At 40.2% G+C, this 16,150-nt stretch overlaps 1 protein-coding gene across 6 annotated transcripts in view; it reads right to left on the bottom strand.

Annotated features, from left to right (window-relative positions):
* Positions 1-5,249: 5,249 nt before the first annotated feature.
* WT1 (WT1 transcription factor) overlaps positions 5,250-16,150 on the bottom strand; it is a 31,796-nt gene continuing 20,895 nt past the window's right edge. For 2 of the 6 annotated variants that reach the window (XM_032444725.2, XM_015863500.3), the window contains exons 7-9: positions 10,909-10,998; positions 9,954-10,046; positions 5,250-6,617 (exon numbers count right to left, since the gene is read on the bottom strand). In XM_032444725.2, the coding sequence (XP_032300616.1) occupies positions 6,496-6,617; positions 9,954-10,046; positions 10,909-10,998 (305 nt within the window). In that variant the 3' untranslated portion in view covers positions 5,250-6,495. Of the gene's footprint in view, positions 7,672-9,953; positions 10,047-10,908; positions 10,999-16,150 lie in introns of all 6 variants that reach the window. The other 4 variants (XM_085549925.1, XM_015863501.3, XM_015863502.3 and 1 more) reach the window with 3 other exon arrangements.

Raw genomic sequence — 16,150 nt, 5'->3', positions numbered from 1 at the left:
AGTGATTTATGGTGAACTTCCCTTCAGAGCATGAAGCAGCATTCTAGGCAGCCTCAAGGACAGCAGGATCTTGGCCTTCAAAGAAGGCCCCAGGCAATACCAGAGACAATTAGCAACCAGATCTTAAAAGCTCAAAAGCCACCCAGATCCACTTGGAGAAAGGCTGCGAAAGCAGTGACAGCACAACTCTCAGGATACTGAAACACTTTGTGAGCTGTGTTACGTGATATTCTTCAGCTCCCACTGCTGCTTTGCAAGCACTGTAACTGTTGCAAGTTAGGAAATTCCATCGGGCAGCGGGTGTTCCCAGAAATGCAGCTGTCCTATAAACAAGGAAACCTTCCCGGCTGAGCCACCTAGTGTCTGAAAATGAAAAAGCTTCCAAGTTCTTTGTTGGTCTGGATTTCTTAGCAAGCAGCAGATAAAAACCTCTTTATTTGCATTTACAGTGTACCTTTGGTGCGGCATGAGGCCCATAACTTAAGCTAAAAAGCTCAATGATGTAGCTAAAAGTGTCAGAGACCCTTCCAGGAGGGAACATTAAGCAGATGCGTTTCCTAGTACAAAAGTACTAGTAGAGCACATTCACAGGGACACGCGATTTCCCAATAAACTCTGGGGCAGGATTTCTTTCCAGGCAATGGGGTTAATTATTTAATTATTTATTAAGCTGTGTGTTTTTCAACGTTTCACTCAAATGAATGGGAGTTCTGGAGCATGACTCAGAGGGGAATGAGACATAAAAAGAAACTGCCTGAAAATAAACACAGTTGTATTTCCCTCTTGCACCACCATACTAAGGAGTTTCCATGCCCTGTGTGTTTCTTTAATCCTCTGGCACCAAGAGAGTATGTTTCATGCTGGGGAAGGGCACCTAGTTTTGTACGAGATCCATCCAGCCATTCATGCCAGGATGATCGGGCAGATCTTCCCATTACTGTACAGCTTATTTTTGCAGATTAAGATCTCAGCTCTTCAAGAGTTAACCAGGATATAAGCAGCCTGTTTCACATTAAAAACAAACAAACAAACAAACAGCGATGCTATTAAATATTTACACCTACATGATATGCACTTATTCATCAGTATTAAAGAAGCCTTGCCTGGGTCTTTACTTTTATCATCCAGTATGTTCAGTGCCTTTAAACCTGTGCATTTGAACCCCTTACCTATGGTCTGCAAGTTCTTTATGGCAGCATTTCCCTGAGCTCCTACAGTCCCCAGCCCAAAACCTGTCCGTGTTATGTGTGGCTTCCACAAAAATACCACCTTTCAGACCACCCTCAACACTCAGAGCCCTTTCAGGATTCAAAGCTGGCATTTCTGATTGGATTTCACACTCTATGGAAAACTGTACTTCGATTAATTGATGCTTTGGCTTATATCCAGCGGCCATGCTTATCTGGGTTCCCTCACTGCCATTATTTAAGAACCTCTCTGTGCTGGTGGAGCCACATCAGCCCATCGGTGCAAAGATGGTTTGAGTTGGAAGGGACCTTAAAGATTATCTAGCTGATGGCCAAACCAAGCACTTAAAACCCAGCTTCATCAGGCTGCTATTTGAAGCCACGGAAGTTCTGCCAGGATATTTTATGGGAATTGACAGAGGCTGTGCTGGCAACGTCAACGTGAAAGTATGCAGCTTAGTACAAGCAGAGAAGAACATAATCTCTGTATATTTTGTCTTTGACTCATTTGAATCATATTCCAGCCAGCCCTGTTGTTTCCTATATTATAAGTAGTCTCTCATGAAAACTAAAAACAAAAGTTGTGTTTTGGGGTTGTTTTGTTTTTTTCCTTTTAGTGTCTCTGTATTAGCTCTGAGCTGATAACTTACTACAAAACAAGCAGTTACAGCCCATGCACCTGAGAGTACAACCGTTGCTACCTGCCAGGCTCAGCTCCCTCTCCGACTGCTCTGCCAGCTTCCCAACACCCCTCGTGGTGCACTGCAGACAGCCCTGGTACATCTGTCTCCCCAGAACACCCATAGCCGTCCTGCTCCTCGCCTGCAAAGCTGGGCTTCAGAGCCCTCTCCAAGCTATTGGCCCACCGTGCCTGTCCTCTGAGTTATCTCAGCTCTGCCCCCGGTTTTGTCACTGTATCCTTCAATCCTCTCGCTCCCCATAAAAGTGTCTAGCTGTCTCTTAAACTCACTTTACCATTTGCTTCTTTGACCTCACTTGGCAACTTATCCTTGTGTTTATTATTTGAGGTGGAATAGTTCTGGCTACATTCCTGGTTTTACTCTTAATTGTCTAATTTTTAGAACGGTGTCAGTGGGGTTGGGATTGGGCTTTGTTTTGTTGTGTGTTGGTTTTTTATTAAACTCACCACTTTCGTGACCAGATCTTCAGTTTCAGTAGGCTCCTTTGTGTCATCTCAACTTCCAGTAACTAAAAGGATCCTATCGAATCTTTTATTGGATCTTCACAAATATTGCAGCTGGATCTTCTTCTCCATTAGTGCCATTCTGAACTGCATACATTGCCTTTAATGACATCTATGTTAACTCATGGAGGGAGCGGATTCCTAAAGTGTGGATGAGTTTCCCAGCCTGACACTGAGTAATTCCCCCTGCCCATTCTTGCCCCCATGTACAAACAGGGTTTGAAAAGGACTGGGCAGCATAGGTCTGACCATCCTCTGACAACGTACCTCTGCCAGCTGGCTGCCTTTGTGTACCCACCTCACTATGTGCAGGCAGCTCTGAGGTGTAGAGCTGCGGGTATCTTCTTGGAGGCCCTCAGTCCACCCCAAAGCCTTGGACTGGATTTACTGACAGATCATACTGATGACTGGAAAACACTGCATGTGATAGAATTTTCTCAGTGCCTGCCTGCAGAAGGAGAAGGAGGAAGAAACATTCATTTAAAGCACCCACCTGTGTCTTCAGGACTCATCCTCAGTAGCTGTAGTGTTGGTTGGTGGAGTAGTTTAATGAATCTTACTAACATCCTGAAACAGATAGGCCAAGTTGGATTGGTTTCTAATTGACAATAGGACTGCCTTTGTGTTGTTTGCTTTACAGCAGCAAATTGACATCTTGGGACGTACTTTTTGGTCACTGCAGTTGGTATTCTTAAATAATATGACACGCACCAAGAGTACAATCAGGTGGTTACAGCCCAGGTGTGTTAGGTCTTGAGTTTTCAGCAGAGAGGACACTTGGTTGGATTCATCTACCTTGAAAAAATTGGTGCAAAGGAATCCTTGATTCTTGGCTCACAACATAAGAAAGAACTGACATCATGTTCCCTTTCCTACCCAACATGTATTGTCCCTCATGAAGTGACAAGAAGAAGCACAGGTGCTACTTATGCCACAAACATTCTGAATTATGGGGGGTGATGCAAGCTACAGAATACAAAAAGTACGTCAGTCACAGCAGACATTTGACCATCAGCCAAAATAACATTGCTGACTAGTTCCAGTTTACGGACACAGGTCAGAGGCATAAAAGACTTTCTCTGTTAAATGTGGGATTGAAACTTTTCCAGAGAGCTTGTAAGATAGAATAGTGTGCAGTCCCCTCATCCTTCACTTGGAGGTCAAGCTCACAGAAACTCAGGCCTCTGAGCAGTTTCGCTTGCCACAAAATGAAGAATTGCATGCTGCAAGAGACAGCACCTGGGGGCTGCTTCTGAGAAATCCATGTAGCAAAGCACTTCAGTAGAGGTGGCTTACCTTGCTGATAGAATCATGGAAACAGGAAAATGAGAGGGAGAGACATGAGACACCTCATGACAAAGGCTGCAAAATGACTAGGAATAAGAATAAAAAAGACCTTCTAAACATCACTGCTGTCTTCACTGTAGTCGTAGCATCGGAGGACATAATGAGCATCGAGCAACTGAGCAGCAACAAGTGCTTTCATTGAAAAAGGGGCAACAGCAGAAACGAAGGGACATACTCTGTCACTTGTCACCCCACACTTCATTTTTTGTCACCGTCTACCATTGTTATTATTTGGCATGCCGTTCACCAAGCAGAACAAGTATGGATGTAGTTATTTACAGGTCACTGGAAGCCTGGTCTACGCTGCAGCAGAGCTTTGGTTGTATTTCACCAAAGATAGTTTTATTTATGTTTGACTAATGCAGGCACAACTGGAGGCTGATTTTTCTTTTTTTGGCTTTTAGTATAAACACTTCTGGCAGCTCTCTACTTTGGGTGCAGGCTGAAGAACATTGTTTCCTAGTTGCAGAACACTGCTGGGTAAATCAGAGGACATAGTTATTACGACTGAACTTCTCTCTCGAGAAAGAAGGAGGGGTTGCTTTATTTTTTAATTCTGTGCAGTTTTATATACACCATTTACTCCAAATATTTGATGTTTGCCACACTTATGAGTTTCTCCAGAGAGATGCTGTCTTTTGGCAGCAAAAGATAAAGTTGACTGATACAAATGAGTCACAGTACCCCAACAGTAATTAACAGTGATGCAATACCCCAGCGAAAAAGAGGACTTGAAGAATTAACTGTTGAGTTTTCTTGACGATGCAGCTGCACTTTAAGAGAGAAAGCTCGACCCATCATAGAACTCCATTGTGTACATTAGAGAAAAAAGCTTGGCAAGATACATTAAAGATTTTTGCTAAAGAGATACAAATATTTTGCAAGGTCAAAGGGCTCTCAGGCAGGCTGTACTTACTTCCAAAGAAAAGCAGGCAGTATGACAAAGAAACAATCATTTTTTGTTATCTCCATTTTCACACTTCATCATGTAAGAAGGACTGTCTTTTTCAACCTGCTGAACTGATTTAAGCCGCCCTAACTCTAAGTTAACTTTCAAGTAAAAGTCACTGCACAGCATCCTAATCTTAGAAGTTATCTGCGCTTATGTTTTCAGCACAGTTCTACAGAAGGCCAATACTTTTATAAAGTGGATTTTACTGTCCCTTGAAGTTCATATACAAATCTTAGAGCTTTAAAGAAAAGGAAGAGTTTTGTAAAAAGACGAACGATTGAAGCAACTGTTTTACAGCACAATATGAAACTTGACACTGTTTTCTGCTGCCAGTATGATTCCCAAGTGAGATGGATAAATTGTGGTCAAGACCTGGACAGGTTAACTAGTGGTCATCAGTGCTGGTGGTACCTTTATATACAAAAAAAAAAAAAAAAGAAAAAAGAAAAAAAGAAAGGAAAAAAAAAAAAAGAAAGAAGGAAAAAAAAAAAGGATTCTATTGGACAGGGCATTTGAAATTTAATACCAGACATGAAACAAGACATCTGTTGGACTCCCATTTGTTTCTCTTCGAATGGGCTTTAATTGAAAGCTCAGTGAAAAATGCAGGTTACATTCTTAGTGTTATCAATAGTTTGTAACAGCAACAACATCAGAACAGTGATGCATCTAATATTTATACAGTTTCTAATTTTAGATGTCTAAGAGCAATACATTATCAGATATATATATATATACACACAATTTCAAGCAATTAAAAGTAAATAATAAACCCCTCCTCCCAAAACCCTGAAACAATATATTTCCTTACACTAATAATGCCTTTTTCACATATACTTGACAAAGAGTCTTTTTAAGTTACTTATCTTAAGAGTAATCTGTTAATGGAGATCCTGGACCAGCCCCATTAAAAGTTCAGTTTTAAGTTTATACAGCTTGCTAAGCCACATAACCAGTGTGGCTTTACATTGTAAACAAATCCCAAATGTCTACAATGATTGGAATCACTTTTGTGTAAAGGAGATCTGTGCATCTCATGATGGAATAAATTTAAAACAAATACATCAAAACAGAAAGAGAGGGAGAGAAATAGGGTTGTTTGATGAATAAAACAGTTTGGGGGGCAGGGGGGAATCGATTATGCAATTGTTTCAAAAACAAGTTAACTTAATGGTAAGATTCTTATTTTCTATACAGAGGTTCACGTCCATCTAGCACTGGCTGCTCTAGAAATAAGAAATTCCTTTAAAAAAGAGTTGATCTGTAAAATTCAGAAGCATTGCTTCCATGTTCAAAAGTTTGCCTTTTGGCAGTATGACTACGGAGTTTACAACAAGTATCCCAGGTGATGTTTCTGTTTCATCCCGCGAGGACAGCATTTGGAAACCTTAGCGTGTGCACCAAAGCAGTAAGCGTGAAGCTTACCTTCAGCGGGCACTGATCACCCTACCCATGGCGGGACTAAAAAGAGCACAGTATAATGTGCCTAGAACAGCTCAAGCAAAAATAAAACCAGAAAACTGGAAACACCTACAAAATGTAAGAATAGCTTAGAGCAATCTTGAAACTGTGGTAATCTTGCTCATTTTTTAATAAAATAGAAAATAAAAATCTTTTGAAGTTATTGGATAGGAAATTCTGTTAAGTCCAAATGGAAGCTGAGCAGAATCCTACTGTTTAGTTAACTTGTGTCAAATGGGATGCGAAGACAGCTGCAGCTTTCTGACAGAGGTGATCGAAGATGGCTGATAAAGTCTGCAGTAGCTCATAATGTCCCATCTGGTTTATTCACTTGTTTGAAATGCCTAAAGGGCCAACTGCAGTTTAGTCATGTTCCTCTGGTGCATGTTGTGATGACGGACTAATTCATCGGACCTGGCAAATTTTTTTTGACAGCTGGGCCATCGGCAACTGAAAGGCTTTTCACCTGTTAACAAAACACCCTGTTATTAACTGGGAAGACAGCTTGCCTGGGACATTGCTATTTCTTCTCTTTCTGCAGCACTGGGAGAAGCAAGGCTGATCTCCATCAGGAAAGGTGTGCTGGGACACCATGAGAGGGTGTGAGCATGCCCTCAATTACTGCTCACCTCAGCACCCGGTGCTTTCTTACAGCTTGCTCTGCTGGTGTTTAGCCACAGCCTTTGCAGGTGAGGCACAGCATTCTGCAGCGGATCATTCCTGAAGACAGGCCCGTACTGGACATCCTAGTGCCGCATACACGTTACTCACAGTTCTTGGATGAATCAGCTTAAAAGTAACTGGCACCTACAGAAGCTTCGGTCATGGCTTTGACCAGGAGAATCGTGATTATTTAGAGCTTGACCTCTAGTCAAGAATTTTTCCTGCAAGTTCAACAAGTTTTGCCCAAAGTTATTTGAAATTATGATGGTGAGGGTGGTGAGGGTGAGTGAAGCAATAATTTGCTGAGCCAGACTGAAAGTTTCCCATTACTGCCTAAAGAGATTCCTTTCTACACAAAATTTTAAAGGACCAGAATACTTAGTATTTTTATTACATTCCCACGAGTATAAATAATAGCCACTAAAAATGACCCCAAACAAAGTGCTTGCGATTTTGACAAGAAATGCCATCACCTTTTTACAGTTTAATCTGCTGTCTCGATTCTCTACAACATTATGTGGAATTTCAGGACTTGTGTCTGATGCTGCAGGAATCCTGCTGGAATGCTTTCATTAGCTCAGAGCAGTGCCTGGTGACTCCTGTTCCTTTTAGACTTGCCTTTTCTTCCCCCCAGCTCAAGATAGATGTGGTATTTTATAGTAGGTTCAGCTCTGGGACAAGACTCTTCCATGCCGTCTTACACACCTCGTGCTCTCCATCTCAGGACATAATAGGGTAGGGTAGTACGAGCTCCCCCAGACATCTTTTTCCCTTCTTTGCCTCACCCTTTGTACATTTCACAAACATCCAAATTCAGGCAAAAATGAATCTGGGAGTGGCACCAATGTTGTGTATTTCTGTTTGCAAAATCCCATGCAATAAACAGGTCACATAAAGCAGGAGAATCTACGTAAAATCTATTTTATCCACATGACATATATGCTGGCAAAAGCATCAACCATCTCACATGGGTGCATAAAACAGCATAGGACAAAGCCACTGTGGTCAGAGCTACTGATAAAAATCACAGAATATACCAAGTGGACTTCTCTCATCTCAGCAGCATTTGCAATCATCCTGTGAGCCGATGTGAGCTGTGGCCAATGTTCACCCAACTACCACCACAAAAGCAGCATGAAGGTTTGCTGTTTCACAAGCAGCGTGATTGTCCACTCACAACAGGGGCAACCACCTATGAATTCTGGGCAGGGCACAAACTACCTTATGCAGTTTCCCTGTACGGATACCAGAAATCACTTCCTGATTGCTATAAATGTAGATTGGATGTGGGGTTTTTCTTTTGGATTCTTTTGTTGCTTTTTTAGAGCAAAGATTGATTTTACAGTAGACGTGCTTGTGGAGACAAGAGAGCAAATAGTTGAAAAACTGACTGACTTACATTTAATCCCACAACAACAGATAAAAGTGACTTGCACTATGCTTCATCAAAATTTAACATGAAACAAGTTAACAAGTTAATTAGGTATTTTGTTGCAAGACTTAGAGAACGTAAAAGAAAGGAAGGAAGCTACAGCACAAGATGGACATGAAGAATCGCCAGCCATCATTTGTGCTTGGTTCCTCTCAGGTTAGGTATGTTTTACAGTCAAAAGAGAACAACATCCAGCTTGCCATCATCACAGCAGGAGCAACTGGGTTGCAGAGCTCATACAGAACCTGAGCTAGCAGGGCTATGGGGCTATCAGCGCTCAAGAATGGCTACTTTCAGCAACAAAGGCAGCATGGGCTTGGATTGCATGGAGCAAGGGAGAACTAGAAAAGGGAGATCAGTTTCACTTGAGAGAGTTATTCTTCACTGACTTAGCTGGACTAGGGTAAAAAAGTTACTGAAGTCAGGAGAGTACAGAGTCCTTCCATGAATTAGCAGAGCAGCTAGAGGTAAAATCTGAAGGGGAATGTAGTTTCTCCTAACTTTCTAACATGTGGTAACCACTGTCATTTTGTCTCCATGAGAATGTTACCTCTTGATGATTAAGAAAATGTCTTTCTTCGTGCACATGCACTGAACCCAGGTCCTACAGTTCACCATGAGCTACACAGAGAACTGAGAAATACGGATATGCTCTTTATCTTCTGCAAGTTGCAAATGCTGATATTGCCACTGCTTGATGCATTTTTCCAGCTGGTGCCACAGAAAATGCCATTATCCTTAGATCAATTGTTTCCTTTATGAAAATTTCTTACTTATTTTTGCAATGTGTTTTTTTATGGTCATGAAGAGAAGAAAGAATCCTTAGCAGAGGAAAAAGGATTTTCAAGGTCCTGGTCAATCAGTAGAGAAACTGAATCTAAAAGGTTAAACTCAGTATGGAAAATACTGTGATGTCTAATAACATGACAAAATGCTTGGTAAACAACTACTTCATAAAAATACTGCCTATGCAGTGGAAGGGAACAGAAAGTGTCAGTTCACAAGAATAACTCTAAAACTTAAAATACAAATGATGCTGCAGTTGCTTCTAAATGGTGTTTACATTTATGTGAGGGCAGAGTAGACTAAAATGCCTGCTATTTTTTTTTTTCCACGTATTGCTATGAAATATTATAGTTTCTGCACAAAGGTCCTTGAATATCTGAGTAAGCTTTTACTTCAGCGTCTGTCCATATGAGTTTGCAAAAGGCACTCCTTTTATCTTCTGGAGAGATTATAAAGCAGCAGCAGCAAGATCTTTGCCATGCTACATTGCATTAGGCTCAAGTGACACTTAGGAGAAACACAGGTAGGCATGAATACTTTAGATTACAGACCTTCAGCTGCAGCTGGAATTAAAATTTCTTTCTCGTAGGTTTTTTCCAGCGAACACAATAGATGCAGTTGACATTTGTGGGCTGAGGCCATGATGTTCATTTCACTATAGCTAACAATATCTTTTACCAAGCTGAAGTTTCATGACAAAAAGCAAGCACGGTTTCAAAAGCCACTTAACTCCCACTGTAAAAAGTAACCATGATATTTAGGGAATATAGTCATACTGGCAAGCCAGCACACTCTGATATTATTTTTGATGTTTAGAATATTTAACACTTGTTAAGAAACTTTCTAATCACGTAATTTACAACAATATTATTTTAAACTTAAAAAATAATGAAATATAAATGTGAAGAAAAGTTTACGCACTTGTTTTACCTGTATGAGTCCTGGTATGAGTCTTCAGATGATCAGATCTGGAGAACTTTCTCTGACAGGTTTTACATTGGAAGGGTTTCACACCTGGAGAGAGGGGAAAAAAAAATCTGTTTTTATAACCCAGCAGCTTTTGGGAGGCTGAATGACATCAGCTATTTCCGAATCTTCAAAAGAGTGGATTTTTTGTGGTGAAATAATTGTGAAATGATAACCTAGTAAATGATTCACCAAGAAGGACTGCTGAATCTACGTAGGACTCAGTCCTGATCATGACTGCTGCTGCCTTCTCCATTGGATGATAACAGCTGCTATACACTTTCCTACCTATTTTTAGCCAATTCCATTCAACCCAATCAGCCAGATCTTTGATGTTTCTCTCCTTGCTACTCCTAGAATCCTTCTTTAGTTGCCAGAAAGGCTTAAATCTAAGATTAGGTGTCTTGTTGAATCAGGTACTTTATTTAGTATGGCTTTTCCTTTTTTCTGCTTTCCACATGGAAGTGCATTCTAAGTCCACCAGCCTTTAATGGTGCACACGTGCAGCACTCACATATTGGCATTGCCACACAAACATCAAAACATCTACAGCAGCATTTATCTGGTTACTCACTGGCAACTCTTCCTTGCAGAACTCTCTGGCTTTAAAAAACAGTATATTTATTACATCGAGAATACTATATAGCAAGCAGTTTTGTTTAGAAATCTACTTCAAAAAGATGGTGATCGGATGAAAAGGTCACACATGCAACCAAAGTAGTGCTTAAGCACCAACAACTAAAAAACCCAGCACAGTTACAACCCTCTCCTAAAGCTAACTTTAAGAATTTGTCACTACTGGCATTGTGCATGAGCAGATACATCAGAAGTTTAGAAGTACACTTTTCGGATTCCAATTTTAATAGAGATGTGAACTCTTTTAAAGAGTACAGATGCACTTTCAGCATACCTGTGTGTCGTCTTTGGTGCCGTTTGAGTTGGTCTGAACGAGAAAACCTTCGTTCACAGTCCTTAAAATCACACTGATATGGTTTTTCACCTGCAAAGTACAGTTTATGTGAAATGTAGCCAAACTGGAAAGTGTGTCAGCTAGAATCAGAAGATTAAATGCACTACAATAAGCAAAAACTAAGTAAATGATGTGGTAATTTTCAACATACTAAATGAATACAATATCCTAAATGAATTCTAAGAAAGTGAGCAAAATTCAACTATAAAACAATATGTTCTTCCCCAAAACTCAAATGATGTTTCTTCCATAAAGCAGTCCTAAATAGAATTCTATATGTAGCTGCACACATACTGCAGGCAAGGCTGTGAATTATCACAAAGGCTCATGTAAACACAAACTCTTCCTCCACCCTGTAGAGTTCAGCAGGGGCCTTCAGAGTGCATTCTCCCTGGGACCAAAAGAAAGCTTCTGACTTAAAATGGATGAATGAATGAATTAATATTCTGAAATCCCCAGGTAAGCCTTTGCCATAGATGAACTGAGTTTTTAAAAGCAAAAGTTTTTTTAAAGCACAAGGCCCCATTAAACACAAAAAGATGCAAGAAATTAGCAAGGAGAAATGTTTTTTGTTTTTTTTTTTTCTGGCCTTTTCTTAGATGTCATTTAAGAACTATTATGGAATCATTTGAAAGATGATTAATAGAACTATCCTATATTCAGGACCATGGTCTTAGATATCAGCACCAACTATTTTAGTTTAAAGCAGCAAATTAAGAAGAGCATTCCAAATTCATACCACTGTAGTTAGGATCAAGATTTCACAAAAGCAGCTAAATCTGCAAGAACAAGTTAACTTCCTGTGACAGTCACCCAAAGGAGTTTACTGATTCTCAAACCTAGGTGTGGACAACTTCCATGTCTGCTGTGCTTAATTTATTAGCATCAAGGATTAAAGTTGCCACAGGTGTTTGAAATAGTTCTGCACACTTTGACCACAAGGGCTCCCAGGGGGGTGCCTGGTTTTCAGAAACCACTTACTTCCAAGGAATTCTGCCCTTTGGCAGATTTAAGAGGGGAAATGTCAGCAGTGCAGAATGCAGTGACAGGATGATTGTCTGCTAATTGCAATGTAAATGCAGAAGATAGTTAAGGAGGTACTTGAATAAAACAGTACAGCAGGTCTGATTGCATGTGTGTTGAAGTATTTCTTTCAATACTTTGGAATATAAATTATTAAATTAAGGACAAATTTCAGCAACGCATTTTTTAAAGGAATCAACCCAATACACAGCTTACACAGAGATAACACTGATGCTGTAGAAAACAAACAATGTAAATAAGGGGCAACACAACATTTGGCCAGCAAGCCTAACTTCTCTTTCCTTCTACATCTTCCATGCCAGCCAGTGTCAAGTAAAAAGCCTGCTGAGGCCAGTTGCCACATACCAGTTAATTTTTGTAAGTTCAACAAAAACAGAATCATAAAGAAAGGGGTTAGACCAGTGTCATGTTTCCTTCAGCCTATTAGAGCCCCTCCTGTAAAAGGCTCAAGCCTCTCAATGTACAAAAAGTATCCCATAATACTGTCAGCTTCCTATGTGACCATATACAATTTCAAAACAAAACAGGAGAAGGTGAAGCTCCACCAGTCCTTTCACCTGTGACTCAAAGGATTCCACGATTACTTACATTTTATTACTGAAAGAGAGCAACAAAAAGAGGCTAAACTTTGTGTATACTGAGAGGATGGGTGGAATTGCAGTAATGGGATAATATTGAGAAAAACATTTAGAAAAAAATAAGCTCAATAATCACAGCACAAGTCTGAATCAGCCTTTAGATTCTTTGCAATAAAGACATTTAATAAAATAAACCTTTTTGCTCAAAGCAGGTTGACTCAAGCTAGAGGAAGTGTGTACATCTCTGGTGCAAATTAGTTTACACAGACACATGGGAAAACAGAAAGTCCTACTGCTGTAGCAGTCGCACAAATATTCATCATCATTTAATTTAATTAAAGCACACAGCAAGAGCAAAAGCTTGCTGCTAACCAGTGAAAATGAGGAGAGGAGGCTGATTTTGAAACAGAAGACAATGAGTCTCAGTGAGCACCTGAAATGGGATTATTATCCTATAAGTTACTGCACTGGATACCTTAGGGGTCTGTGCAGTTCCCAGCTCAAGCACAACACCACCCACTTCTCTTCTGCTTACACAGAAGATAGACCTCTGTCATTTACCGGCGCTGTAACGATGAACTGCATTAATGACTGTAAGGCATTTAGCAGCATGGTTGCACATGCCATAAAGAAAAGATACTTTGTTAGTCAAAGCAAAGAAATTACTCTGAGATGATTAACAAGAAATCGGTTATTTATCTGCATTATCTGTGCTGCCTAGAGCCTCAGAAATTCACTTCCAATAGCTCCCCCCTGCCACAGAAGGCATTTACTTTCTTTATTACACGTTGTCATACTTCGTTGTAGAAACTGATACCTGCAACTGAGCACATGTAGGCTGAAAAATATCCCCAGCAAAAAGGCAGAGAGTATTTTCTCCACAAAAATACTGGTTTTCATTAGTGGTAAAAACAGATTACAGAACCCAGTTCTGTGTGCCAGGGCCCTGTTTGATTTTGCAATACTACAGACTGGTGAATGGAAGATCTGATGAGCCAAGTTCTCTGCAAATATTTATGGTAGAAAGTGAAAAGATAAGCAAAAGTGAACATTATTTCATCATGATCTAATCTGTTTTTTTCTAATATCAGGTAAATGTTACAGCTTGTTTTCAAATTGTGTGTCCATAATTAAAAAATTGTCTTACCACTTTATTAAGAAAGGTGGGAAGGGCTTCAAACCCATGAGTGAATACAGGATCACCTTACAGGAGGATGTGTAAAATCTCATATTGGCTGTAAAGAGGTATCCCAAACAAACAGTCCTCTACTTGAGTTAGCACCTGACAGTCCTCTATCCTCAAAATGTCTTGTCAGAATTCCCCATTGAAACACCAGAATGGAAGAAGAAAGGATGTAGTATATATGAGGTATTACATTCACCAGTTTACTGCCATCTAAGTGAGTATGCTGATTCCAACAAGCCCAATTTCTATACTCAGCAGTGAATTCTAGAGCAGTGGTATGGAATGGAGTTCATTGCGTTGCAGGCAGAAAAGTGACATGAGAGCCTAAGAGACAGGTACATAATTATCAACATATACCAGCAGCCTCATCTTAATCATGCTGGTCCCTTAAGATATCCCCTCACATAATACCAAACAGGTGGAGAACAGAAAGTTGTTAAGTGTAAACTGTAGCAATCGTAACTGCTACCAACAAAACACACACATTCTTTGTAGCAGTGATTGATCTGCCCTTGGAGACAACAGCTCTGTAGGAAGGGCCCTCCTAGTATCACCAAGTCCAGCTGCCTGACCCCTTCAGTGCATGTCATCCAAATACCCCTTGAACACTGGGAGGCACAGGGCACCGAGCACCTTGCTAGAAAGCCTGTTCCAGTGTCTGTCTGATCACCCTCATGATAAGGAAACATGTCCAGTTTGAATCACTCCTGGTGCAGCTTTGTGCCACTGCCACATGTTCTTTTGACGATGAAGCTTTCCACAGGAAGGAGCCATAGATTAGGGTCAGATAAAGAAAGACACCTAGGAGGCTGGGAATGGCTCTATGCCACAGATAGTCAGTTCAGCTACCCAGGAGTACAGAAGAGCATGGGACTGGTAAGGACCACATGGGCACCAAATCCACACCCCCCACTGTACCACACAGCCAAGAAAACATTAATGTTAGGTTTATCCATTCCAGATGCTCCCATACTGTATAGTTCACAAAGCACTCATAAAATCTAGGAATAACAGACTACAGGAAGATACAGGAAATGAAGGGCAGCAAGTCTTAGGTATCTACAAGCAGCTGGGAATTTAGTAAGTAAAATTTCCAGATAACAGTTATAGGAAATGGTTAGTACTCATGCAACAAGCTGGAGGACAAAAACCTAACTGTCCCTGCCAGTCTGACAATGGGGCAAACTCCTTTCTGATCCTAAACCTGAATGTTTCTGCCATACAGTTTAACCAATTACCCAAGCAACAATCACACAAGCAGTGCAATTTCCCTTTGCTTCCTCTCTTTAGCTCCAAGCAACCTTGAAAGTTCACATGGTCTTCTCTATTGCAACAGTTTTATCAGCAAAGACAAACTCTGGGTGTCAAACTCACCACTTGGAGAAAAAACAAGTTTTAATGTTAACATAACACACTGTAATGGCAGAAGGATCTGGGTACATCTGTAAAGAAGAGATGTTTGAGGGGAAAAAAGCCTTTTTTCTCTATTCTGTTCCACCGCAGCATAAGCCAAAGGAGAAAGAAGGGCTTTTTATGACTTCAAATACAAGGGAAGAAGTCTCTCTAGGGATGCTAGGTTGTTATAGTCCTATTCTCTATCTTGCCTGAGGCTTTTGTGACTCTACACATAAAGATTATATAATGCTGGATATCTCCTTCAGTTTAAGAATAATAATTTAAAAAGATGTAAGCAGAAGGCCCTGTGGTGCATCCAGAAATAATACTGTGAAAGCCAAGAAACTAACTGGAATAAAATACAGGAACAGAACAATTGCAATTACTTTATCCAGAATTTTAGCGAAACTGAAGATCTCTAACAGAATATTCTGTAATTTGCATATTCAGAAATCAAAACTGCTTTGTAATGTTCATTTCTTACCTGTTTTGTGCAAGTAACAAATGTCAGCACATGGTATCCAAAAGGAAAAGCATGCAATTAATTTTTGTATGAAATATCTGACAACCTACTAAGTCTTAACACTCATCTGTTCTTTCATCCTTTTGACCTTCTGTTATATGTTAATCGAACATGTATATTTACAGATTTTATTCACAGGTTTCGAATTAGCACAGAAAAGCTGCCTAAGTAGAAATACGATAGGCAACAAAAACATGCATATGGAGCATATCTAAAGATACCATCATATATTTTCAACAGTATAAATCTTCACATAGGGGAAATGGTCCCTTTTAATCTTTTGCGGGGTACAGCAGGGCATTTTATTACGCATTTTCAGATGCAAAATGAATGGCCTGAATTCAGAGAGAACTCAGGTCTCACCATACAAATCACTGGCTTCTAGCTCAATTCTTCCTGGGATGATCCCATAGCAAATACGCTCGTGTGCCAATCTCCGTGTCCAACCCCAACCAG

Source organism: Coturnix japonica, chromosome 5 (assembly GCF_054131305.1).
Source record: "Coturnix japonica strain WE chromosome 5, WE-NBRP24, whole genome shotgun sequence".
In the NCBI taxonomy this organism is placed as follows: Eukaryota; Metazoa; Chordata; class Aves; order Galliformes; family Phasianidae; genus Coturnix; species Coturnix japonica.
Note: the sequence above shows the minus strand (reverse complement) of the source record. Positions and strands in the feature narration are given on the sequence as shown.